Raw genomic sequence first — 24,181 nt, 5'->3', positions numbered from 1 at the left:
TTTGAATGGAAAGTCTCCTGGCCTCCCCTCATTCTGCTCCCCTCCCTCTTCCTCTTCTCTTCTCCCCTTCCCTTGAATCCCCTCTTCTCTTCTCTTTTCCTTCCCCTCCCCTTCTCTTTTCTTTTTTCTACCCCTCTCCTCCCCTTCCTTCCCCTCCCTTTCTTTCTCCTCCCGTCTCGTTTCCTTCTCATTTCTGACTCTAATTGTGGCTATTCTGCTTCTCTGCACCACTGTATATAGAGTGAGATGGGGGTGAATCACTCACCTTGTCTTTTCTTGGTCATTCGGCCATGAGGAGTCATATTAGGATCTGATGGAGGGTGCTGCCTAGCGCCATAGGTTCTGTACTTCTGGTGACCTGCAGTGACTGGGTAGATCTTTACAGTGGAGAGGGTCTGTGTGTTCTGTCTGATTAGAAGAGAATACATAAATGTATGGGGAAGACTGTGGCAGAAACTGTTAAGTTAACATCCAACATCTGGATCTTATCTTTTCCCACAGTAATAGGATCCCTGGCATTTAGGTGGCTCAGGGTGGTGCAAAATAAAGACCATATTTCTCAGCATCATTTGAGGGCTGCTTTAGTCATGTGATGAAATCTGACCAATAGGATGTGGTGTTTTGGGGTGTGCAATGCCCACAGATTGTACTGAAAGAGTGCAGGGGTGGCTTATGCCCTCTGGGGTCTTGCGGGCCAGAATGTGAGCATAATGGCTGAGGTTTCAGTGGTCACTGTAGAACACATTTATTACTGATGTTCAGGACGTGAGCCTGTATAGCCGAGCAAATGCACAGAAGGAGCTTGGGTCCCTGACTCTGTGGAGCACCCTACCAACCCTTAATGGCTACCCCAAGGCTTTTAAACACAAGGGAGAAACACACTTCTGCTTTCTTCAAGCCCTTATTACACTGGAGTTTTCAGTTACCCCAGCTGAATGAAATCCTTGCTGACACAGCAAGCAAGCCTTGATGCAGAAAGAGTGGCCAGGAAACTATTGCCCCGGCAGGGAACTGACAATGAGAGTGTGAACTAAGGCAATAGCAGTTGGGATGGTGAGGACAACATGCTAATGAGGTCGAGAGGTAGCACAGACTGGATTTAATTACTGATTGGACAAGGAGATGACAGATAAAGTAAAAGTAGAGCATTATACCTGGGTTTCTAGCTTGGATGGTGTGGAGGAGCAATGGGCATGGTTAAGAGTCCTCAGAAGGAATCTACAAAGTCAAAGAAATCCAAAGATAGAAACTTGAAGAACACAAACAATTTAAGGAGTGAACAGCAGAAGAGACCAGTAGGTAGAAGTGTCACCAGGACCACCTGGGTGAGAGATTAATAATGTCAGTCGTGAGAAATAAAATCTCATGAGGAATGAAATCCCTGGGGATCTTTTCATAAAAATCACCATGACATGGTAGACATGAAAGCTGGGGGGCTTAGAAGCCAATGTGAATCAAAGAGATGGACAAATTACCTGAGGCTGCATTTTACTTATTTTTTATTTAATATTTTAGAGACAAAGTCTCACTCTGTCACCCAGGTTGGGGTACAGTGGTGTGATCATAGCTCACTGCTGCCTTGAACTCCTGGGCTCCAGCAATCCTCCTACCTTAGCCTCCTGAGTAGCTGGGACTACAAGTGTGCACCACCACATCCGGCTAATCTTTAAATTTTTTGTAGAGAAAGGGTCTTGTTGTGCTGCCCAGGCTGGTCTTGAATTCCTGGCCTCAAGCTATCCTCCTGCCTTGGCCTCCCAAAGAGCTGGAATTACATGCATGAGCCCTGCTCCCGGTCCAACATGGTTCATGAGCCTGGAATGTTGAGGGTGCCTAGCACCAGACATGTTCGTCCCAGAGCTGCTCTGCACGGGACATCTGGCTTCACAGCAGTTTTTGTCTGGTGGCCCAGATTTTCAGTCATATTTTTCTCAAGTGCTGACTCTGGGAGGTTGGAATTAGTTTCTTTCAGGCATTCTCAATTCACTCTGCCTCCAAGATTCAGAATTATTTCATCTGATGAACTGTGACCATCTCAGCATGAGGACTCTAAGGAGTGTAAATGTCATTTGTGGTCTGGTTTCTTTTTCTGTCTTGGCATCTGTTATGGACTGCATGTCTGTGTTACCCCAAAATTCATATGGGATGATGTGGGACTTTGGGAGGTAATTAGGGTTAGATGAGGTCAAGAAAGTAGAGCCCTTATGATGGAACTGGTGTCCTTAGAAGAAGAAATATGTCTTTCTCTCTCTCTCTCCACACACACACACCAAGGAAAGACTCTGTGAGTACACAGCAAGAAGTTGTCCACAAGCCAGCAAGAGAGCCCTCACCAGAAAATGAACCAGCTGGCACCTTGATCTTGAACTCCCAGCTTCCAGAATTCTGAGAATTAAATTTCTGTTGTTTAAAGTACTCAATTTGTGGCATTTTGTTATGGTGGCCCCAATGGACTAAGACAGCATCACAATGTAAAACCACACACACACACACACACACACACACACACACACACACACACACACACACACGGCATGACACAGTTTTACCCAGCAAAACTCCATCTTACACCAAGAATTCTTCTCTGCTTTGGAGCAGTTCAGTGAGTACAAGATGCTGGAAGATGCACCCTGCAGGGCAGAATGCCCAGGCATGGGGCACAGCCCTGGCCCTGTGTCCTTCCGTTTCCTCAGGCTGGCTTAGGTGTTGGGCTCTTCTTGGTCATGGCTTCATTAGGACTAAATTTCGGATGGAAATGGGCATGACACACGTGCCAAGAGCACTCCTTGCTCCCCAGGGCATTAAATCACCTTGTTATTTAGTGCCCTCCAGAATCCACTAATTTACATGTGGTCTCTTCTCATAGAAGCATCTCAAGTAAATCTGAATTTGTTTAGACAATTTTATGGGTATTTTAAAACCACAATTGAATTTCAGGCCTTTGTCGCAGTCCAGCCAAGATGCACTCCAATTAGAAATAATTGCTATTAATGCTGTTATGATGTGGGGGATGCCTGCAGTGCTCCTGGACCTTTGTTGTACTGAATCCCCGAAGAGTCTGAGCTTTATTCTTTAACTAAATAGACAGGACCCTAGAAGATACGCTTCTGGAATTGTAATATCACAGCAATATTGTGCTTCTCTCTTAATTAACCTTGTTAACCAAGGATTTGGAACATCAGTGGGTGACTCTGAGAGGGCCTTTGATCCTCTCAGTACACATCTACAGTGGAATAAGATGTCACTCTGTGAAATAAAACACCTTTATTCTTTGGCATACACCAAATACCTTTATCATTCTTTGAGTAATGATTGACAGTCTCGTTTAATGAAATAACATTTGTCAAATACTTAATTTGCTGCTGGGCACAGTAAATGTTAGTTATGATTGTTATAATATTATCATAAAACAAGTTTTTTTTTTTTAAGGCTTTCTGAATGGAAAGGAAATACAGATCAGGGCTGTCATGTTTGTGCAGGCCACTCAAGGTAAATCAGACCATAGTGGATTCCAGAGTTTACACCCCCTGAGACTGCTGCCCCTATGACAGCATTTTACCCCCAAGATAGTCAAATTCTCAATTCTTTAGACTTTTACAGGGTCTCCCAAGGTACCGCTCATCCCTTCCTTGCTCCCCACAAGAGGGAAGAGACAAAGGCTGCTGTTTCTCTTGCAAGGCTGCCCCCACCAGCCTGAGAAGGAGTTCCAGGGATATGGTAATTAACATATTTTTCTTAATCTTGCTTTTATAGTTAATCTCCAAAGCATGAAAGCACTTTGCCAGTTGATTAAACTGTAAGAATACAATAGATCCAAAGTGAGGGCAGCACTGATGAATATAAATGCATAAAATTGCCCATTCTGCAGGAAAATGCCTCAACCTGAATCCCAACTTGAAATACTAAGTTGAACACTTAACTTTAATTGCACGAATATATTTTTTGGATCAATAGATAGCAAACAACCTAACTTGGTAGAATTTCATCTTCAAAGTAAGAAGCAACCACTCTTTGATCTCTTCTAGGAAACAAAAGTTATTCTATTTAAGAGTTTGGTCTAGGATCACTGCCTATGAGGGGGCTTCAGGGAATGCCCAGTAAGGCTCTTGGGCACAATAGTGCTGGATGGGCCTTTAGCCAGACTGCCACTCGGTCTGCGTATCCAGGGCATTCAGAAGTATTTGTGTAGCTGTTTTGGAAAGAAGGGCACTGGAGGCGGGCCTTTTCTATATTAGGTGGTACAGGTTCAAAATGGCCAGAGAGGATAGCAAGGGGGTAGGAATCCAGAGCTGTGTGTCCTCTGGAGAGAGGGCATTCTGGCTGGATACCCATATGTCCTCTTTGCCCCTCAGCCCTGCTCCCCAAGGCAGGTCAACCACAGCCGCTGGCTCCATTTGAGCCACCTCCCCAACAACCAAAGCTCAGGGCAGCTCATGGCCATGGCTTATCACTTTCTTACATCTGTGGTAATGGAAATGACAAAAATGGGCTGTCTTTATTTTTGGGAAAAAAAAGAAAAAGCAAAAACCAAAACTCAACCAAATAGGTGATAGCAACATTATTTTCAAACACATTGGTTGAAAATTCTAGTCCAGATAACAGAATAGGAATGGTACTTGTGGTCTCCAGACATATTCCACTGTCAGACAAAAATACTTTTCTTCATTGAAGTACGCATTATGTAACATTGTGTATCAGATGACCTTAGCCATAGAGTTGGTCTTTAGAGCTTCTTCTTTTGGTCAACAAAGCCATCCATTACATGAAGGATGCCCAAATAGTCAGCTATAAGCAGTCCTGTCTTGAGGGGCAAAAAGCTAAAGAGAACACAAGAATAAACTTCCTTTATTATCATTCATGAAAGCCTCTTTACCACCTCTACTGAAAAGCAGTGTCACCTCTTGTGGCAGATGAAGTCACTCACTCATGCACACACTATGCAGCCTGAGTGCTACCCGCCTCAGGGTCACTGGGCCTTGTTCACTATATCGGGGGACACTCGCCCAGGGCCTTGACAGGTCTTGTGGCTTAAGTTATTCAATTTACTTCTCATTTCGGTTTCCAAAGCATCACTCCACTGTACAATGACACAGAGGAAGCAGTGAAGTCTTGTCGTGTAGGCATGCGCTTTGGGGGCAGATGAGCCTGGCTGGAATCCTAGCTTTGTCATTTGCAGTGCCACCTTAGGCAATCGACCCTCAGCTCATAGACCTCAGTTTCCTCAACTGCAAAATGAGGTCATCAGTCTGCCTTTCTGGTGCTACTGTGAGGATGAGATGCAATAGCTCCTCAAACCTTGGGCAAGCCCAACTAACACTGTCCATCTTCTCCATCCACGCCTGCCCCTCTGCAAAGCCATATACATGCATGATCATCATCCCAACAGAGCACTCTGCTCCACTGGCCTTTGCATTCAATACTGCAGAGCAAGGAAACAAAGCAGGCACGGGAAACCTGAGACTCATCCTAAGGTGGGGGTAAAGGAAAGGACCCCATGCTCCTTGTTCCCCTGTTTGGGCACCCCAAGATCTCCAGGTGGTTCATCCCTTCCACAGCTTCAAGTCTCTGGTCAAGTACTACCTTCTTTATGAGACTCCCTCCACCCACCAAACACCATTCTTAAAATTAAATCTCACCGGCCAGGCGCAGTGGCTCACGCCTGTAATCCCAGCACTTTAGGAGGCTGAGGTGGGTAGATCACAAGGTCAGGAGTTTGAGACCAGCCTGGCCAACATGGTGAAACCCCATCTCTACTAAAAATACAAAAATTAGCCAGGTGTGGTGGTGCACACCTGTAATCCTAGCTACTCAGGAGGCTGAGGCAGGAGAATCGCTTGAACCCAGGAGGTGGGGGTTGCAGTGAGGCATGATTGCACCACTGCACTCCAGCCTAGGCAACAGAGCAAGAGTCCGTCTCAAAAAAAAAAAAAAAAAATTAAATCTCACTTAGATGTGGTGGCTTATGCTTGTAATCCCAGCGCTTTGGGAGGCTGAGGTGGGAGGATTGCTTGAAGCCAGGAATTTGAGACCAGCCTGGGCAACATAGCAAGACCCCATCTCTAAAAAAATAAAAATAAATTAGCTGTGCATAATGGTGCACAACTATAGTCCCAGCTATTTGGGAGGCTGAGGTGGGAGGATGGCTTGAGCCTGGGAGTTTGAGGCTGCTGTGGGCTATGATCACGCCACTGCACTCTAGCCTGGGTGACAGAACAAGACCTTGTCTCCAAAAAAAATTAAAGAAGTAAAATAAGAAAAACAACAACAACATAAATCTTGGCCGGGCGCGGTGGCCCACGCTTGTAATCCCAGCACTTTGGGAGGCTGAGGTGGGTGGATGACCTGAGGTCGAGAGTTCAAGACCAGTCTGGCCAATGTGGTGAAACCCCATCTCTACTAAAAATACAAAAATTAGCCAGGCATGGTGATGGGCACCTGTAATCCCAGCTACTCGGGAGGCTGAGACAGGAGAATCACTTGAACCTGGGAAGCCGGGGGTTGCAGTGAGCCAAGATTGCGCCATTGCACTCCAGCCTGGGTGATGAGCGAAACTCCATCTTAAAAAAAAAAAAAAAAAGAAAAAAAAAAAGTAAAACTCAACTTGCACCCGTCTACCTCCCACTGTGGGGTTTCCTTTTTTCCCTTTCCTCCTTTATATTTCTTCAGAGAACTTATGGTCTTTTCTTTTACCTTACTTTTTTGTTTGTTTCTTTTCTGCCCCCTCACCCCACAGGAAGTGATTTCCACATGGGCAGGGACCACTGTTTGTCTTGTTCTTTGTTGTAACCCTAAGCGCAGATCCTTGGATGGTGGGTGATTATTGACACACAAAGCACTCTCCGAATATTTGCTGAATGAATGTTTGGTGGAGTGTTTGATGTGATTGCCTTTACTGATTTACTTTACTTTACTGCTTCTTCACCTTGCCTTTAGCTTACTCAGCAGCTATCTAGCCCTCTCTCAAAACATGTCCCATAACTAGTATTGCATAAAACTAAACATAATCTCCACAGTTATTCAAAGTAGAAAAATTAAGTCCCGTGTTCTTACCATTGGCATTACTATACTATAATCTGCTATCTATTAAGCAAAAAGAACTTAGTGTGTTGTGAATGCACACCCTGCCCAATAAACAGTGCATTACACGAATCTACAAGCTAGGACAAACATTGTCTCTACAATGTAAATGAAGAAGCCAAGACCTGGAGAATAAAGGGCATGCTCAGAGTCACAGACTTAGTGAATAGTGGAATCATAAGACTGAATTTCGAATTGCTTGTCAAGGATCCTTTGCTCTGTCCCACATAGCCTCAGTCAGGCATTCTGACCCGTCCTGTGCCAGATGAAGCCTGGAAAAATGATAGTATGCAAGAATGACGTTTGGTTCATTGCACAAAGTAGATATAATTAGCTAATGAGAAAAGAAATTTCTGTACACAGGATGGACAATGGCTGCTGGCCATGTAGTGGATGTGAGATATAATATCTATCTTCAAATAACTATGAATTGTCATTGGCAAGACTGATGGAATTGCACATGTTGCTGGGGGAGAAGCACAAACCAATGAGGGGAAGTTCAAACGAGGCAGATTTCAACTCAAGGTGCTTCCTCACACAGCAGAAAGCCCAGTGAGGAAAGATTTAATTAGATGACCTGTTACAGTCTAGAAAATGAATTGAGATAACAGGAAACAGCAGCTCACCACTATCCTTGTAACTGGGTCAAATGTTCATTCAGTGCCTATGAATTTCAGCACTGAAACTCCATGGAGAGCAGGGAAGGGTGCACAAGAATGTTTTTTTTCCTTTTTTTTTTTTTTGAGACGGAGTTTTTGCTCTTATTGCCCAAGCTGGAGGGCAATTGCGCGATCTCAGCTCACTGCAAACTCTGCCTCCCTGTTTCAAGCGATTCTCCTGCCTCAGCCTCCTGGGTAGCTGGGATTACAGGTGTGCACCACCATGTACGTTTTTTATTTTTTAAGAGACAGGGTCTCACTCTGTTGCCAAGATGGAGTGCAGTGGTCTGATCATGGTTCACTGCAGCCTCAAACCCCTGGGTTCAAGCAATCCTCCTGCCTCAGCCTCCTGACTAGCTGGGACTATAGGTGTATACCAGTCTCAAACTCCTGGGCTCAACCAATCCTCCTGCCTCAGGCTCCTAAGTAGCTGGGACTACAGGGGTGCACCACCATGCCTGGCTTATTTATTTATTATTTTTGGGGAGATGGGAGATGGGGTCTTGCTTTGTTTCCCAGGCTAGTCTTGAACTCCTGGCCTCAAGCAATCCTCTCACCTTGGACTCCCAAAGTGCTGGGATTACAAATGTGAGCTGCTGCTCCCAGCCTGTTCTTTTGCTTTTAAGAGGTGGTTTTAAGTTTTTTCCCTCAAATTCTTTAACCATCCTAAGAGCTCAAATTTATTATGTATTGCTAATTGTACCCATACCACAAATTTCTATAGCACTTGGCTTACTGTCTGGCCTTGACTTTGGGACCCTGTACTTGAGGAGGCATGGATACAATATCTATTCCAACAGGATTATTTTATCATGAGCACAAGAAAATCTCTCCTAAAAAATCATTTCGATCTTTCCATCTATCAGTACATCCACTTCTTTTTCAGAATAATTCAATACTAAGGTGGCAGGAAGGATTAGACCCCATTTTCTTGACTCATGGCGGGCACTGCAACTGTGTAAATTTGGTATTGTGTCAGCAATGGGCACAATGATAGGACTAACAGGACTTAATAGAATTAAATTAATGAATTTTAATTTATCAGGTATTTTTAAAGTGGCTTCTCCTGGTGGGATTTGGAGTAAACTGTAGACTGGCATGTTAGGGAAGTAATAGAAGCTGATGTAATTACCTTTTAAGAAACATCATGAAGTATAACAACTTTGGCATATACAAGTACATTTTTTCTTGTAGAATAGCTTCTACTATTTTTTCAACTGCATATTTTGGTTCCAGAATTGGCAACAGAGAAGGACAGCTAGGATATAAAATGACAACAATTAAAAAAAACCCTGAAGGCCAAATTCACAAATAAAGATAATTTTTCAAATTAGGGATAAAAGGTTTTAAGACGTTATCACTTATTTGTTTCCTTTTCAATTTCATTTATTTTTATATTTACTCCTTTATTATCAATGTGTCAACGCAGTAAGTAGTAACATAACTAAAATATGAAATGAAAAATGATTATTAATACACTGATATTACAATATACATATACGTGAAACCATATTAAACAAATATTCCAAATATTTGTAAGGCAAGTTGTTGAAAACACATTGCCTGTAGTCTCCATGAGATACAGAATTGGGCATCTGTGACTGCTACGGACTGGGTATTTGTGTCCCCCCAAAAATTCACATGTTGAAGCCTAAACTCCCAATGTGACGGCATTTGGAGGTGGGGCTTTTGAGGTGTAGCTAGGTCACCAGTGTGGAGCCCTCATGAATGGGATTAGTGCCTGTCTGAGAAGAGCCTATCAGCACTTTGTTCTTGGACTTCTAGCCTCCAGAACTGTGAGAAAGGCATTTTTCTTGTTTAAGCCACCTAGTGTATGATACTTCATTATAGCAGCTCCTTCTATATGACCAAGACAATGTCTCTCCAATTATTTCTAGTCCTCCTGGAATCAGAGAGGGAGCAGAATGGGATTGGATGGCAGGAAGGGGATGTGGCCTTCAGAGCCTGGGAAATGGAAGCAGATCCAGGGCCTGGGGGAGCTGAGAGACACTGCCTTGATAAACCATTCCCATTCAACTTGGTATCCTTCACACAAACACATACTAAGAAAGACAGAATTCTAAAACCATTTATAAATCATACTGAATCCCAGAACAATATATTTTAAACAACTTAAAAAAAAGAACAAAATAGCAAAACATTTTTAAGAGTGTAGATTCTTTGAAATTAAAGGACATACTTACCCTGTAGTACAACCTTCAAACATTCCAGTTTTTATAAAAAAGGGGCACACAATCGTGGTTTTGATCCCCTTTTGTTTTTGGACAAATGTTTCTACAAATACAGATTCAGCAAACCCAAAGGCTGCAAATTTACTTGCACAGTAATCTGAAAAAGACAAAGCATGATAACGTATATTCCAAAGTTTTAAAATGGCATTACATTAAGGTTTACCCATAACGCTAACAGCGACAGAAAATAAGACAATTTCAGAGTTCTCCTTTTGTGTAATCTTGGTCTACTCCCACTGGAAGAAGTGAGCAGGGAGTGGGAAGGGACATGGTTAACTGAAGATCAGGGTCAGTTGACAATGACCAAGTAGAGCCCAGCACAAGAAGGGCTGCAGAGATCCTGTCTCAGGTCACACTGCTGGACTTTACTTACAAGTAAATGCACTGTGAGCCCCTGTGCTAGTTCTTACATGGTGCCTTGTCTCAAAAAATTGCAATCCCATTGGGGCATGAAGACATTCAAAAGAAGAAATAAAACACTAAGTGATATAGGAATCTAGGCAAGAGAGGCCAGCATGGGTTGTGATTCTCAGATGAAGTTTTCTTCCAACTATAACTCTTTCCTTCACTTCCAGAAAAAAAAAAAGGGCTTGGTAGCTTCAACCTCCACCTCTTAAATACCTTGAAAATGTAGGGTGGGGGCAGAGGAAGGAGTGGAAAGTGGCATTTGTGTCCATTTTGAGCTTTTTGTCTTTAATCATACCTGTTTTAACAAAACATCTGACTATTCAGTTGACTAAGTGAAAAAGTTTGGAGAAGAAATGGTATTGAGGTGCATTAACACTTTCCTTTGCCCCACACATTCAGAGGAGGCATATTGCTATGTTACGGTGCAGCTACTGCAACTGGCAAGAGCCAGTTTATAAGCGCCAGGCGTGGCGTTGTCCAGCCCTAGTGCTGTCCAGACAGTGGGTCAGAGGCTAGAGACTGGGAAGGGGGACGAGGAGTCCAGAGCAGCTTCTAGGGTCATTGGAGTCATCAGGTATAAATGCAGCTGAGTCCCTTGACCCCTGAGATTCTGATGAGCAGATATGGCCCATGATCCAAGGAATCTGCATGCTAAACTGGCACCCCGGTGGTTCTGATGCAGGGGAGTAAAGACTCACACGGTGGGAAATACAAAAGGCTTATACTTATTTCTAAGATGAGCTGCAGGTGTGAGAGTCCTGTATCTCAAGACAGGAATGTTCTGTCTGAAAAGGATTGATAAGGAGCTGTAAATATACCTGAATGATTTCAAAGGCCCGTGACAACAGATATATAAGAGGGAGGTAAGAATAATACCTGATAAGTTCTAAGAAGGAGAGAGGAAGGGAAGTCTTGGGTCATAAGGAGGATAGACTGGTGATATTTGGGGTGACTGGTGGTCCTGAAAAACCTATTCATGTAATAGATATACTGAGCTAAGACTGGTTTTGTGAATCTTGAACTACGCCACTTTGCTTCAAAAGCATTAGGAACCACCCAACTGGCAAACTGGCTTATTTGTTATCCGAATGTTGCTGCTACAGTTCTGTTGGATGAGTTTTAGTAATGCTTGTAAGCCAGGACCTGGGACATTTCCTCTAGGGGATGCTGTGGTAGGTTAGGTCAAGGTTTCTCTTCCTTCTAGAGCCAGCTCCCAAGTTGGGCCTCCTTGGTTGAGGGTCTTGAAGGATCTCTTTGACCCCTCCCCACTGCTACTGTCAAGTCAGTTGGTTGTTACAAGGGAGATGAAAATGCCCACCACTTCCTGCAGGTCTTCAACCAGTGGAAAAAACAAAGCAGTTAACTTTAGGTTTCTTGAGGTGTAGAAACTTTATCCAAACTCACAGCAGTGGGGAGACCACTTAAAGGAAACTTCAGAAGAAGACAGGGTCATCCTCCTTACCATCCTGTGACAGTGTCAGTGTGAACTTTGGCGGACAGTTGTTATGTTGATCACTTGTGCAAAAAATTTATCAGTGAGGCCTCTCTCTCTTTTAAACACTGGGGACTGCATAAGACCTAATGATTCCAAAGGGCATAGTACAATTTCATGTAAGTCTATCTGATGGGCAGTTTTGCTACACGATGAAGTTATCAACCACTTATTGACTATACTTTTTAGTTTATTATCCTTTATCTTAGGGCATCAAGTCAGTGCTAATTATTCAGAGCTATTATGTAAGTTAAAGTTACAGGGAATTTTGCAATTGTAAATTGCTATGTTTTTCTTACCTGCCAGCCCATTTACTCCACTTAATCCAGCTGAACTTGAAATGCAAACCAAATGTCCATGGTCATTAGCAATCATAGCAGGTAGAAAGGCTTTATAAGTCTAAGAATACAAAGGAAAACTTTTAATGTTTAATGCCACATTGTATAATTTTCTCAGATATTTATATACTCATTATGATTAAAAAATCTTTTTTTTTCAGCCTGTAAAATATCTGAAGGTATGGGGATATAAAAACTTAAACATCTGGAAAGTAATCATTTTAACTTATTTAACCTGTTAAATCAGTTTTTTATGGCAATTCCAGTATTATTAAAATAATTTATTCAGACTTATGTTTTTGCTCATATTTGACTTTTAACGACACAATATTAAGACAAGAATTGAAGGAGTAAATCTTTGTTGTGGCAGCCACAACCCCGAACCTCACAAACATGATGCTTTAGATTTAGATTGCCTTCTCTCTGCTTAGCTTGATTTTGAGTTTCAAATTTTCCCTGAACATTGTTCACAGGACACCTGGCTGTTGACTTCAATTTTAAAAGAGCACTTTGTTTTAAACTCATCTCTTATTTTTGTTCCATTTCGTAAAACAGAATATCTATTAGAAAGAGGGCACATCTGTATTCTGTCCAACACCTTCACTCTTGATTGGGGGCCTGGAGAAAGAAGGTAAAAGAGACAGAAATGAGCTTTTAAGGAAGACATCTTCTGCAACAAAGGAGTAACTAATCACACCAAAGACAAGGAGGTGAGAAAAGGGATCTCTTACAAAGGCCAAACCTCACTTGTTTGCCTGCATTGCAATAAGTCTCAGAGAGAAACTAACAGGTAGAGAGAGGTGGGAAATCAAAACAAAGCAAAAGGAAGCAGTGCAGCGAACACTCTGGGGTCTGCCATGAGTTGGGACACTTCTCAGTAGGGACACTGCCTTTGAGAGCCCAGCCTTCAGGTAGCTCTTGGACGCTCTAGCAGTTAAGTCACTGTCTTTGTGCCTGGCAATGTGCAGATGCTCAAAGAATGTACATGAACTTGCCCAGAAGAAGTAAAGGGAGTGAGATGACATGAGGAGTGGTAGGAGCCAGGGAAACACCAGCATTGAAGGAGGAGGAGGAAGAGGAAGAGGAGGTAGAGGAGGAGTTGGAGTTGGAGGAAGAAGAAGGAGGAGGAAGAGGAGGGAGGAGGAGGAGGAGGGAGGAGGAGGAGGAGGGAGGAGGAGGAGGAGGGAGGAGGAGGAGGAGGGAGGAGGAGGAGGAGGGAGGAGGAGGAGGAGGGAGGAGGAGGAAGAAGAAAGAAGAAGGAAGAAGAAGAAAAGAAGAAGAAAAGAGAGAGAGAGACAGACACCATGAAGGCACCTAGGGAAAAACAGAGAGGTAGGAAAAGAACACAAAGCCAGGCCAAGCGCAGTGGCTCACACCTGTAATCCAAGCACTTTGGGAGGCTGAGGCGGGTGGATCACAAGGTCAAGAGATGGAGACCAGCCTGGCCAACATGGCAAAACCCTGTCTCTACTAAAAGTACAAAAATCAGCTGGGTGTGGTGGTGTGCGCCTGTAGTCCCAGATACCTGGGAGGCTGGGGTAGGAGAATTGCTCGAACTCGGGAGGTGGAGGTTGCAGTGAGCCGAGATCGCGCCACTGCACTCCAGCCTGGCGGCAAAGTGGTACTCTATCTCAAAAAAAAAAAAAAAGAAAGAACACAAAGCCATGGGAGTGGAGACTTCCAGGGACCATGGTCTTTATCTTCATTCTGACTATATATGAGTATAAGCAAGCACCAAGGAGAGGCACATTTGGGACAAGATAAATCATTTGCAGTAGTTCCTGTAGGAACATGGTAGCCACTAAATTCTGAATCTTTCCATTTTTCTCCTGAAAACTTTACAAAACACCAAGAATAGCACCAGCACCATTACATTTTTGGTGGAAATAGGGGACAGAAAATCTACAAATTCCAAATTACATTTGAAGGCTGCTAAAGAAGAGTTGGGTGGAAAGGTGTGAGGAGAATGGAGGAGGAGCTCAGAAATCTCCAGCAAAGACTCCCAACAGAGAGCCTTGCCCAGGAATGACGAGCTACGAGCAGGGCTGGAACCAAACAGGTCAAAAGTCCTGTGATCCCAGCACTGTGGGAGGCCAAGGCAGGCGGAACACTTGAGGCCAGGAGTTCAAGACCAGCTTGGCCAATGTGGTGAAACCCTGTCTCTACTAAAAACACAAAAAATTAGTTGGGTGTGGTGGCGCGCACCTGTAATCCCAGCTACTCAGGTGGCTGAGGCACGAGAATCGCTTGAATCCGGGAGGTTGGAGCTTGCAGTGAGCTGAGATCACACCACTGAACTCCAGCCTGGGAGACAGAATGAGACTCTGTCTCAAAAAATTAAAATAAAATGATAAAGTAAAATAAAAATACAACTTTTAATAAAAGCTGGGAGAGGCAGCAAGAGGGTGCATGCATAGTGTGGGGAGGCCTGAGATGGCTGGTCTCAGCAAAGGCCAGAAACATGCAACTTCTGGAATTGAGTGGGTGGCTTTAGAAGTCAGGACTGTGCTTTTAGCGCTGGTAGCAGGTGGTAACCTGGGTTACCAGTGGAACCTCTAATTTCTCTGGTTGGGTACTAACTAAGGTGACTATAGGTTTTGGTTTGCCCATAACAGACCTGATTAACACTTGCTCATTAATAATGCTGAATTTCACTTCCAAAAGTGTCCCAGCTTAGGCAAATTACAAAGCTACCCTGGTCCTGTCTAAGAGCAGTTGCTCGCTATGTAGCCTGGAGCAAATCTTTTAAGTTCTATGATCCCTTATCTCACCGAGCTGTTTTAAGGAAAATATGTGAGCCACCTGGAGTATTTCCTAACATTTGCAGCTAATCAATACATGGTAGCAGGACCATGAGGACAGTTCTGTCCTTGTAGAATTCCCTAAGCAGAGGTCCTGGGGGCTGTAGATTAAGTGGCATCAGGAAAGGATAACTGCGTAGACCAGGACAAGTCCAAAACTGAGAAGTCTCTGCTTTACTTAGAGGCTAATAATATTGTAAAAGAGCAAGAGGAAAATACTTCTAAATGACAGAATAATTTTACATTTATGATGAGAAGAAACAATTATTACCCATAAATGTGCTTTGAAATTCACATCAAATGACTTTTCCATAAGCTCATCTGGACAGTCAAGGAACTTTTTGCCTGTTACGATTCCGGCATTGTTGATTAGGATGGAAACATCGCCGACTTCTTTTTTAACCTGAATTGAATAAGAGCAACACCACCAATGTAGTAATTCCTTATATGGGCTAGGTTTTATTTTCCCAGAGTTTTATGTTTTTTTTATCCTGGTTAATTCATACTGAGTTTATGCACTCTAAAAATACAGCTTGGGGCTAGGCGCAGTGGCTCACACCTGTAATCCCAGCACTCTGGCAGGCCGAGGCAGGGGGGTGACTTGAGGACAGGAGTTTGAGACCAGCCTGGCCAACATGGAAAAATCCTGTCTCTATTAAAATTACAAAAATTAGCCAGGCATGGTGATGCGTGCCTCTAGCCCCAGCTACTCGGGAGGCTGAGGCAGGAGAATTGCTTAAACCAGGGAAGTGGAGGTTGTAGTGAGCCAAGATCACACCACTGCACTCCAGCCTGGGTGACAGAGTGAGACTGCATCTAAATAAATAAATAAATAAATAAATAAATAAATAAATACAGGTTGGTTTATTTCCATTGCTGAGTCTACAATGCACCACAGACCAAGTTTTTTTTTTTTTTTTTTTGAGATGGAGTCTTGCTCTGTCGATCAGGCTGGAGTGCAGTGGCATGATCTCGGCTCACTGCAAACTCCGCCTCCTGGGTTCCCACCATTCTCCCGCCTCAGCCTCCCAAGTAGCTAGGACCACAGGTGCCCACCACCACACCCGGCTAATTTTTTTGTATTTTTAGTAGAGACAGGTTTTCACCGTGTTAGCCAGGATGGTCTCGATCTCCTGACCTTGTGATCCACCCGCCTTGGCCTCCCAAAGTATTGGGATTACAGGCATGAGCCACTGCGCCTGACCTCCAGAGATCAAGTTTTGATGTGCTTTTCCCATTTTTCTCTTCTTAAAATGAGTCCATGTTCAAAATGCTACTTTCTGTTTACAGTTAGAGCTGTTCTTCTACTCAGTGGTTAGTAACTTTGTTCTGTGCTCTGTATGTGGCATTTCATTTTAATCAATATGATGGGACATAAGAATAGCTTCATTATAGCCAAATGTGACATAGATCAAGAACTCACACACATGGAGAAGGGGCTGGATTAGGGAATAAATGGAGGAAAAGAGAAAATACAGTCATAAATCACTTAACAATGGAGATACATTCTGAGAAGTGCATTGTTAGGTGACTTGGTTGCTGTGTGAAGATCACAGAGTGTACTTAATAAACCTAGATGTGTGCCTACTACACATCTTAGGCCATATGGTAGAGCCTATTGCTCCTAGGCTACCCACCTGTACAGTGTGTTACTATACTGAACACTGTAGGCAACTGTTAACACATTGGTTAAGTATTTGTGTATCTAAACATAGAACATTGGGACAGTAAAAATACTGTAATAATCTGTCCCATAATGTGGGACCACCATTTTGTATATGGTCCATCACTGACCAAAATGTCATTATATGGTGCACGACTGTGTATATTTTAAACACACAGCACAGATTAGAATCTGCCTGTCCTGTTTTCATCAACTGGCTGGTTTTCTTCTTTCCAAGCATGGACTTCCTGAACTCAAGGCTAAGCTATGGCCTAGGGATACAAGCTTTCAAAGTTATTGGAGACTCAGCAGAGACAAAACGCTGTCATATCACTCTGAAAGCTTTCTCTTTGATTGCCCGTCTAAGGGCTACTTCTTAAAAACTCTCTGGTATTGGCCGGGCACGGTAGCTCACACCTGTAATCCCAGCACTTTGGGAGGCCGAGGCGGGTGGATAATGATGTCAAGAGATGGAGACCATCCTGGCCAACATGGTGAAACCCCGTCTCTACTAAAAATACAAAAATTAGCTGGGCGTGGTAGCGTGCACCTGTAGTCCCAGCTACTTGGGAGGCTGAGGCAGGAGTACCGCTTGAACCCGGGAGGTGGAGTTTGCAGTGAGCCAAGATCATGCCACTGCACTCCAGCCTGGCGACAGAGCAAGACTCTGTCTCAAAAAAAAAAAAAAAAATTATCTGGTACTTTCCTTTCTATCCAGAATAAAAAGTGGAAATGGTGGGTTTATAAGCATTATTCAGGGGAAGGAGTAATTTCCTTCCCCTGAATTCAGAGGAGCACATAAGTAATTCCGTCAAGACCCCACAGTGATAAAACCTGAATAATAAGCTAGTAATATGACATGTTTGGCTATTTCTGAAGTCAAGCACCGGGGGCAGAACTAAATCACAGTTACAGGGGAAAGGGAAGTAATTATTTGTAGAGTGCTTCATACTAGTTTATCCCATAGCTAACAATCTTCATTGTTTGAACATCAACCGGTTATTGCTTAAGGCTGGCCAGATAAATTGTAGTCAGTGTAAGTCAACATGCCAGGTGATCAGTGCTTAACTTCTAAGTAGCTGAATTTGTGAGATCAGCTGTGCTTGGAAGAGTGGGCCCAGCGAAGGCCTGAGCAAACTTGTCAGGTGTGGATCTCCAGCCTGTACTGGGCAGCCTGTGTTTGGAGATGGTGGTGGCAGAGAGGTAAAATGTAAAGACAAACTTGAAAGTCATAAACTTATCTGCCAGGGACCTGCAAACCTTAGCAAGGAAATCCTGGTTGAACCTAGAAGCTAAGGAGCAACTTTACAATGTAGTCAGGCTGCTCACGGCAGGCTTGGTTGGTTCTTCCCTTCTCAATAAGTTGGGCAATTCTGGGAGGCATAAAGTGTCCCAGGAGAGTGATGAGTGAAGTACTCAAGCCACTATGAGGACACAAAAATCCTTAGGCCAGGCACAGTGGCTCATGCCTGTAATCCCAGCACTTTGGGAGGCCAAGGTGGGTGGATCACCTGAGGTCGGGAGTTCGACCAGCCTGACCAACATGGAGAAACCCTGTCTCTACTAAAAATACAAAACAATTAGCCAGGCATGGTGGCACACGCCTGTAATCCCAGCTACTCGGGAGGCTGAGGCAAGAGAATCGCTCGAACCCAGGAGACAGAGGTTGTGGTGAGCCGAGATGGTGCCATTGCACTCCAGTCTGGGCAACAAGAGTGAAACTCCAACTCAAAAAAAAAAAAAAAAAATTCCTTGTGAGGGACGGGCACGTGCCTCTATGATGGTAAGAAAATCCCTACCATCTTCATGTCAGAGCTTTGGTTTCCTGAAAGCTTTATGTGTGTATCTGTATAAACCCCAAAGAAGAAAATGTAGCTGAGTCTTTAGGATTAATAAAAGATTCTGATTGTCTTATGACTACTTAAGAGTAATACACATTCGAATGTAGGGTACTGTGGTGGAGTGGACACAGCCTAAATTTAAAATCAGACAGAATATGGATTCAAATCCTGCTTCCATCACACACCAGGTCAGTGGCCGCTGGACAGGTTATTTAATGTCTCTGTATCTTGATTCTTTATTCTTAAAGAAGGATGCCTCTATCTCTCCATTAACTTATACTGTAATAGGGGCCAGTATGGTCAGTGCAGTGTAATGTTAGAAGCAGGTACTCAGGTGTCAATAGACGCAAGTGGCAGCTATAGTCTTGCTGCTTACTAACTGTGTTTCTTAGGGCAGCTACATACCTGCCCTAAGCCTTAGTCTCCTTGCTTGTGAAATAGGGATAATAATGGGTTTTACTTTATAAGGTTATAATACATACATGGTAGTTAGCACAGTGTCTTTGCATACAATAAGAATTCAAAAATCCCAATTCCTATTCTCCCATAATCTTGTTTACATTAAAGGGACACTGGAGACAGGCTAATAGGCACTAGAAAGGCAAGTGAAAAAGAGCGTGATGTGTATCAAATTATAATAGTAAACACACAAGAGTTACCTGGTCGGCTACTCTATACACTCCTTCCTTTTGGCTGCAATCGCAGGTATAGGCGTGCACTCTTGTGGCTCCAGCTTCCCGAGCCATCTTACATGTTTCCTCATTCCCCTCCTTATTGATATCCCAGAGAACAAGAACAGATCCCAGCCGGGCAAACTGCAAGGCTAAGAGCCTTCCGAGCCCACTTCCAGCACCTGTGATGAGGACTATTTCACCAGCAACGTTCTTCCGTGGCTTTGGGAGTAAGGCAAAAATCATAGCCTCCAGAAGACTAAACAGTGATTTTCCTAAGAAAATGAACAGTTTCTTTGATGATTGCAGGTTGAAAGACATGTTCTGGCTGACACCTGTGAAGAAAGACAGATTCACATGAAGACTTATTTGTCCATTTCCTCTGAGTTGTTTACTCCACGGAGCTCCTATTTTCTGAAACAGTGAAAGTAACTGAGATATGTGATTTAAACAGCTCTCCTGGTAGCAGACTCCGAATTCAGAAAGGGGGAGGAGGAAGCCACAGGGACTATACTTAATTCAGCTTTCTTACTTGGCCCCAAGCTCAGCATGTTATCTGCATGCCTGCTATGTGCAGTACACAACAGAAATGTTTGTTAACCAGGAACTGTAACCACCACACCCAAATTTAACACAAAGAATAAGTTCATTATTGCTCATAGTTAGCCTTTCTTCATAATAATCATGAATCCTGTTGGCTGATTTTATGTTCAAAGTCTTGACCACATCACAATGTTTATAACATCATTACTACCTCTCTGGCTTTATGTTTTTCTCCTTTGATGTTTGTGCTTTCTCATTTGCATTCTCGTTAATTTTGCATTACTATTTAAAATCTGAGATTTGAGAGGAAAATGTAAAGTCCTATTTGTAGAAAGCATTTGACAGGAAGTAACCAGATGTTCTAGACCTTTTCCGACAGATTTGCAATCAGCACCAGATAGCCCTTCCCTAGGCTCTGAGGTCCCCGCGCCAGCAGCTCTATATCACTTACCACTCTGTGTGATTAAAGGTCACAGGCGAGGCAGACCTGGACTCCTGCCCTGCACTGCCTCTGCCTACCTGTGAACCCCATGGCAGGGGTTCTCTTGGCCTTACACTGGGCCTTGGTCTCTTCATCTATATTGGTCCTGTGGCATAGGGTGTTTTTGCAGATGAAATGAGAATGTTCCACATATGACCACAATGCCTGGCTTATAGTCAGTGCTTTACAGATGTTATCACATTTCTCAGATTCATAGTGCTGCCCACCAAGAAGGCATCCACTAGGTCTGCTGAATGAATAAAAGGCCTCCCCTTGACAAACTCATACAGAGCTTAGTGCTTACATCCTGCTACCAGTTACTCACACTTTAGTGTGAATGAGTATATAAGGTGTGCTTTACTAACCACTAGCTGAGAAAGAAGGGAAGGTCTTATTTCCTTCAGGATGGGAACAGAAGACATATTTAGCAGAGAGCATACTGTGCTGGGGGTGGGAGCCTTCTCTGAATGGTGTGTTTAATTGAGAGGCTCAGACAAAGGCACAGGTGTGAGGAGACAGGAGGGGAGTAATGAAAAAACAGCAGGTCTTCACAGTTTGGCTGAAGTCAGCCTAGTTGCGGTTAATGAGTAAGGGTGGATAGATTCATCTACAGGAGGACTTGGTATGTGGTCACACCCTTAGGAAATGTCAAGAGTTGATGCAACCCAGGCTGTTGTTCCTGGCTTATTGTACAGATGAGACTGAGGATCTAAGAGAAGATGTATGTGACTTGTTCAGGGTCCCTGTGCTGGTTAGCTGGTGAGGGCCAGATTGGTTCATGTGTTATGTTTATTGAGTATACACCCTGTGCTGGTTCTATCTGGGCACTGGGGCTGAGGGGATGGGCAGCCTCTCATAATCTCTGTGCAGGTGAGCCAAGTAATCTAGTTGAAGAGACGTATTCAACAAATAAATAGATCGTTATAAGCCATAGTGTTATAAAGAAAAGTGCAGTGTGCTATGGAGAGGATGATCGGAGAGCTGATTCAGATTGGGCTTGGGAGAGGAAGCAACAATGTCTGCTGGAAAGTGACCCTTTGAGTGGATATCCAAATGATGATGGTGGGAGGTAGGGATATTGAGCAGTAGCTTTCCTGGCAGAGGGACAAAATAGTTTGTTTTAAGGCAGGTTTGACCTGTGTGTCCAGGGCTGTCCAGAGAATAAGAATGCTTGCTCTAAGGAACATGGATGCTCTGGTCAAATGAAGAACGTTTTCATCCATGCTTTGATGAAATAGACCTCAAACTCTCTGTGATCTTTGCTCTGATTTACATTCACAGAGTAACTTTTGGATGATTGATCAGGCCTCTGAGGCACTGCAGAACTTGAAAAGGTGTCCTGAAAGAGGACTCTCATATCAAATACATGGAGCCTGTACCTGTGGATCTGCAAGGATGAGGGTCAGACTGTGCACACAGTAATGGGAAACCCTAGGCACCCTTCTCAGACAGCAGCCTGGGCATCGCCAACTTTGGAAAATCCAAACCAGGAGTAGTTGGTCAGACCACCACACTCCCTTTTATATCACTATGTGAATTCACATAGAGGGACAGAGGTCTACTTCTCCCATCACAGGGCTCCAGCACCTCAGCAGTGGCCAGAAGTCTCAACATCGACCTGGGTGACATGAACGCTCTTAATGTCAGGACATTCTAGATTTCAGTGTTCCATTGTCTCAACGTTGGCTTGATGCAAAACCTAAAATATGTCCATCTTTTAACCCTGTCTTTGCAGATGTTTACTAGATTTCTAAGAGCTTGTCAGCCTGAGTTACCCCCCTTCCCCAGTTGAAGTTTAGGGTGCCTGCTGGGTACCCACATAGGCAATGAGGTCTAGAGATTAAAGTTTGGGTTGGAATTCCATATATCACTGATTTTCCCTTCAACTTTGGTAGAAATGATTTAATCTCTTGTGCCTCAGTTTCCTCCTCTAAAAAGGGAGTTTCTAATAGTGCATAGGAATACTTACCACACAGAGGAGCTGTGAGAATTAAACCAGTTTATATAGGTAAAGCTTTAAGGAGCATTATGTGGTCACTACTAGCTTGTGTGAAACCTTCGAACAAATTAGAAAAAAAAAAAAAAAAAAGGCATTGCCCTGCACAAAGTCCTCTGCGGGGTGCAAGGGGCTGGGGAGGGGGTGCAAGAGGAGCTGTTTGGATTTCAACACCTGCCAGCTTACATGTCTCCCCCTCTGCTCCTCAATCCCCATAATAATGTGGCACAGCCATAAAACATGGAGGCCTTTCTAGAACAGTGCCAGGCACAGAATGACAGCAAAATAATTAATGGCTAGAACTTCCACTGGTCCTGTTAAGCATATGAATTAATAATCCCTGGCTATATCAATCAAATATGATTATAGTATACTTACAAACAAGAGTGAATGTACGGTTCCATTTTGCTGCAGACTTTCCTAGAATGTTACGGAGCGTATACAATTTAATCCGGCAGAAGTCTTCTAGGTGTCCCTATCTCGCGGCCTACCCAATCCAAACAGGCGCCCTCGGCTTCCCAGACCAGTGCGCGGCAGCAAGTCGGCTCTGGTGAGGGCACCCGGACGAAACGGGAGGGCAGACAGACTGACAATCACAGCTTGGGTTGAAAGGGGTGATATGGGGGCGGTAGGGCCCGGAAGGTGGATGCACTGAGCAGTAGAGAGCAGGGAATCTGGGCAGAACGGACCGAAGAAGAGGGTCCAGGGAGGCATCCTGCCCTCTGCTCCGGGTGGGGAGGGAGGCTGGCAGCTCACCCCCGGGGGCGAGGGGTCTGCGTTAGCCGTAGCCACGGGAGCCCGGGCTTCTGGGACGCTGCAGCCGTGCGCTACCCGGTGGAGCTGCGTTCTCACCAGCTCGCGGGTGGGTCCTGCCGCGGCTCGGCGACCCGCGCCCCCTTGCGAGCGACCCAGCGTGAAACCAGCCCAAAGGGCCGCCTCGCCCGACCCCCGCCAGCGCGACCTCCTCCGGGAGCCAGCACCCAGGACCGACGACCTCGGCAACTTACCCAGGACACTCTCCCTAGCTGTCCGCGGAGAAGCCGGCCTCGTCTGCCCCAGGCACCCGAGTCCCTGGCTCGGAGCTCAGTGAGGTTCAGGTGTTTATCCAGGCGCCGCCCAAGTCCAAGGGCGGGACGGCCGCGGCAGCGCCAGGGGTGGGGCCGGCCGTAGCCCCAGCGCACGACGTGGGCAGCACTCCCATCTTCTTTTTCTGGACCTGCAGATTTAAGAAGCTGGAAATTCTATGGTGGAAACTGGATGCGTGCGCCGGATTTCTCTTAGGCTTAACGTTTCAATGCCTAGGCTGTACCCCAGATTATTAGATGGGAATTTCTGGGTTGGCAGGGGCCTAGGCATTAGCTAGAAAAGTTTCCCAGGTATTTGCAAGGCACAACCCCGAGGTTGGGAACCTTGGAATTAGAGAACAGAGCAGTATAGGCGTCCACGGGGCAGGGGCCAGGTCGTGTGTCTGGAGCCTGCAGTGCGGGGAGTTCTCCAGCAGCATCTGACTGCTCCACATGGGATCTTAAGTCAACAGCTTCCTTGCCCCTTGGAGGTAAAGGATGTGGGCGTGGGCTCGGAAGTCCCCGGGAAGTGGGTGGGGTGCAGGCAGGGGCGGGAGTGGGTGCGGCGCTGGCAGGCGGCCTAGGAGAAGAGGGCAAGGAAATTTGTTCTAACAAGATGAAGCCGAGAAATGAGGCTAGCGTAAGAGTCACCAGGCACTCTGACCCAATCAAGATATATTAAGCATCTGGGTGTACAGCGATCCAGAAGATACAGCGATGATATATCTGTCAAGAAAAAAAAAGGATAAACATTCATTAATAAATCAATAAAAGAGTTAATATAAGCACAAGACACCACTGAGATGCTAATAATAGAGGGTGAACTTTTCTGGGGGCAATGAGGGGCAGAAATGACAATAAAATATGCGATGTTGAAAGAAAAACAGGGGAGTCATGA

The 24,181-nt window shown here is 44.5% G+C and overlaps 1 protein-coding gene across 1 annotated transcript; it reads right to left on the bottom strand.

Moving 5' to 3' along the window:
• Positions 1–3,244: 3,244 nt before the first annotated feature.
• LOC101152181 (short chain dehydrogenase/reductase family 16C member 5) lies at positions 3,245–23,833 on the bottom strand. Its single transcript, XM_004047039.5, has 7 exons — positions 23,227–23,833; positions 19,188–19,534; positions 15,296–15,427; positions 12,185–12,284; positions 9,938–10,082; positions 8,866–8,991; positions 3,245–4,814 (listed from the first exon to the last, which is right to left on the bottom strand). The coding sequence occupies exons 2-7, from the start codon at positions 19,518–19,520 to the stop codon at positions 4,721–4,723; spliced, it is 930 nt and encodes a 309-aa protein (XP_004047087.1). The 5' UTR covers positions 19,521–19,534; positions 23,227–23,833; the 3' UTR covers positions 3,245–4,720.
• Between the last annotated feature and the right edge of the window lie 348 nt (positions 23,834–24,181).

Source organism: Gorilla gorilla, chromosome 7, assembly GCF_029281585.2.
Source record: "Gorilla gorilla gorilla isolate KB3781 chromosome 7, NHGRI_mGorGor1-v2.1_pri, whole genome shotgun sequence".
Taxonomy (NCBI): domain Eukaryota; kingdom Metazoa; phylum Chordata; class Mammalia; order Primates; family Hominidae; genus Gorilla; species Gorilla gorilla.
Note: the sequence above shows the minus strand (reverse complement) of the source record. Positions and strands in the feature narration are given on the sequence as shown.

What these genes read in the sequence shown, in the direction of transcription:
- LOC101152181 (XM_004047039.5), bottom strand. Translation starts at nt 19,520, where the DNA reads ATGTCTTTCAACCTGCAATCATCAAAGAAACTGTTCATTTTCTTAGGA. An exon ending in TGGAGTAAATGGGCTGGCAG is followed by an intron (nt 10,083 to 12,184) that starts GTAAGAAAAACA and finishes TGTCTTTTTCAG; the next exon opens with ATTACTGTGCAAGTAAATTT. An exon ending in TTTGAAGGTTGTACTACAGG is followed by an intron (nt 8,992 to 9,937) that starts GTAAGTATGTCC and finishes TTTATATCCTAG; the next exon opens with CTGTCCTTCTCTGTTGCCAA.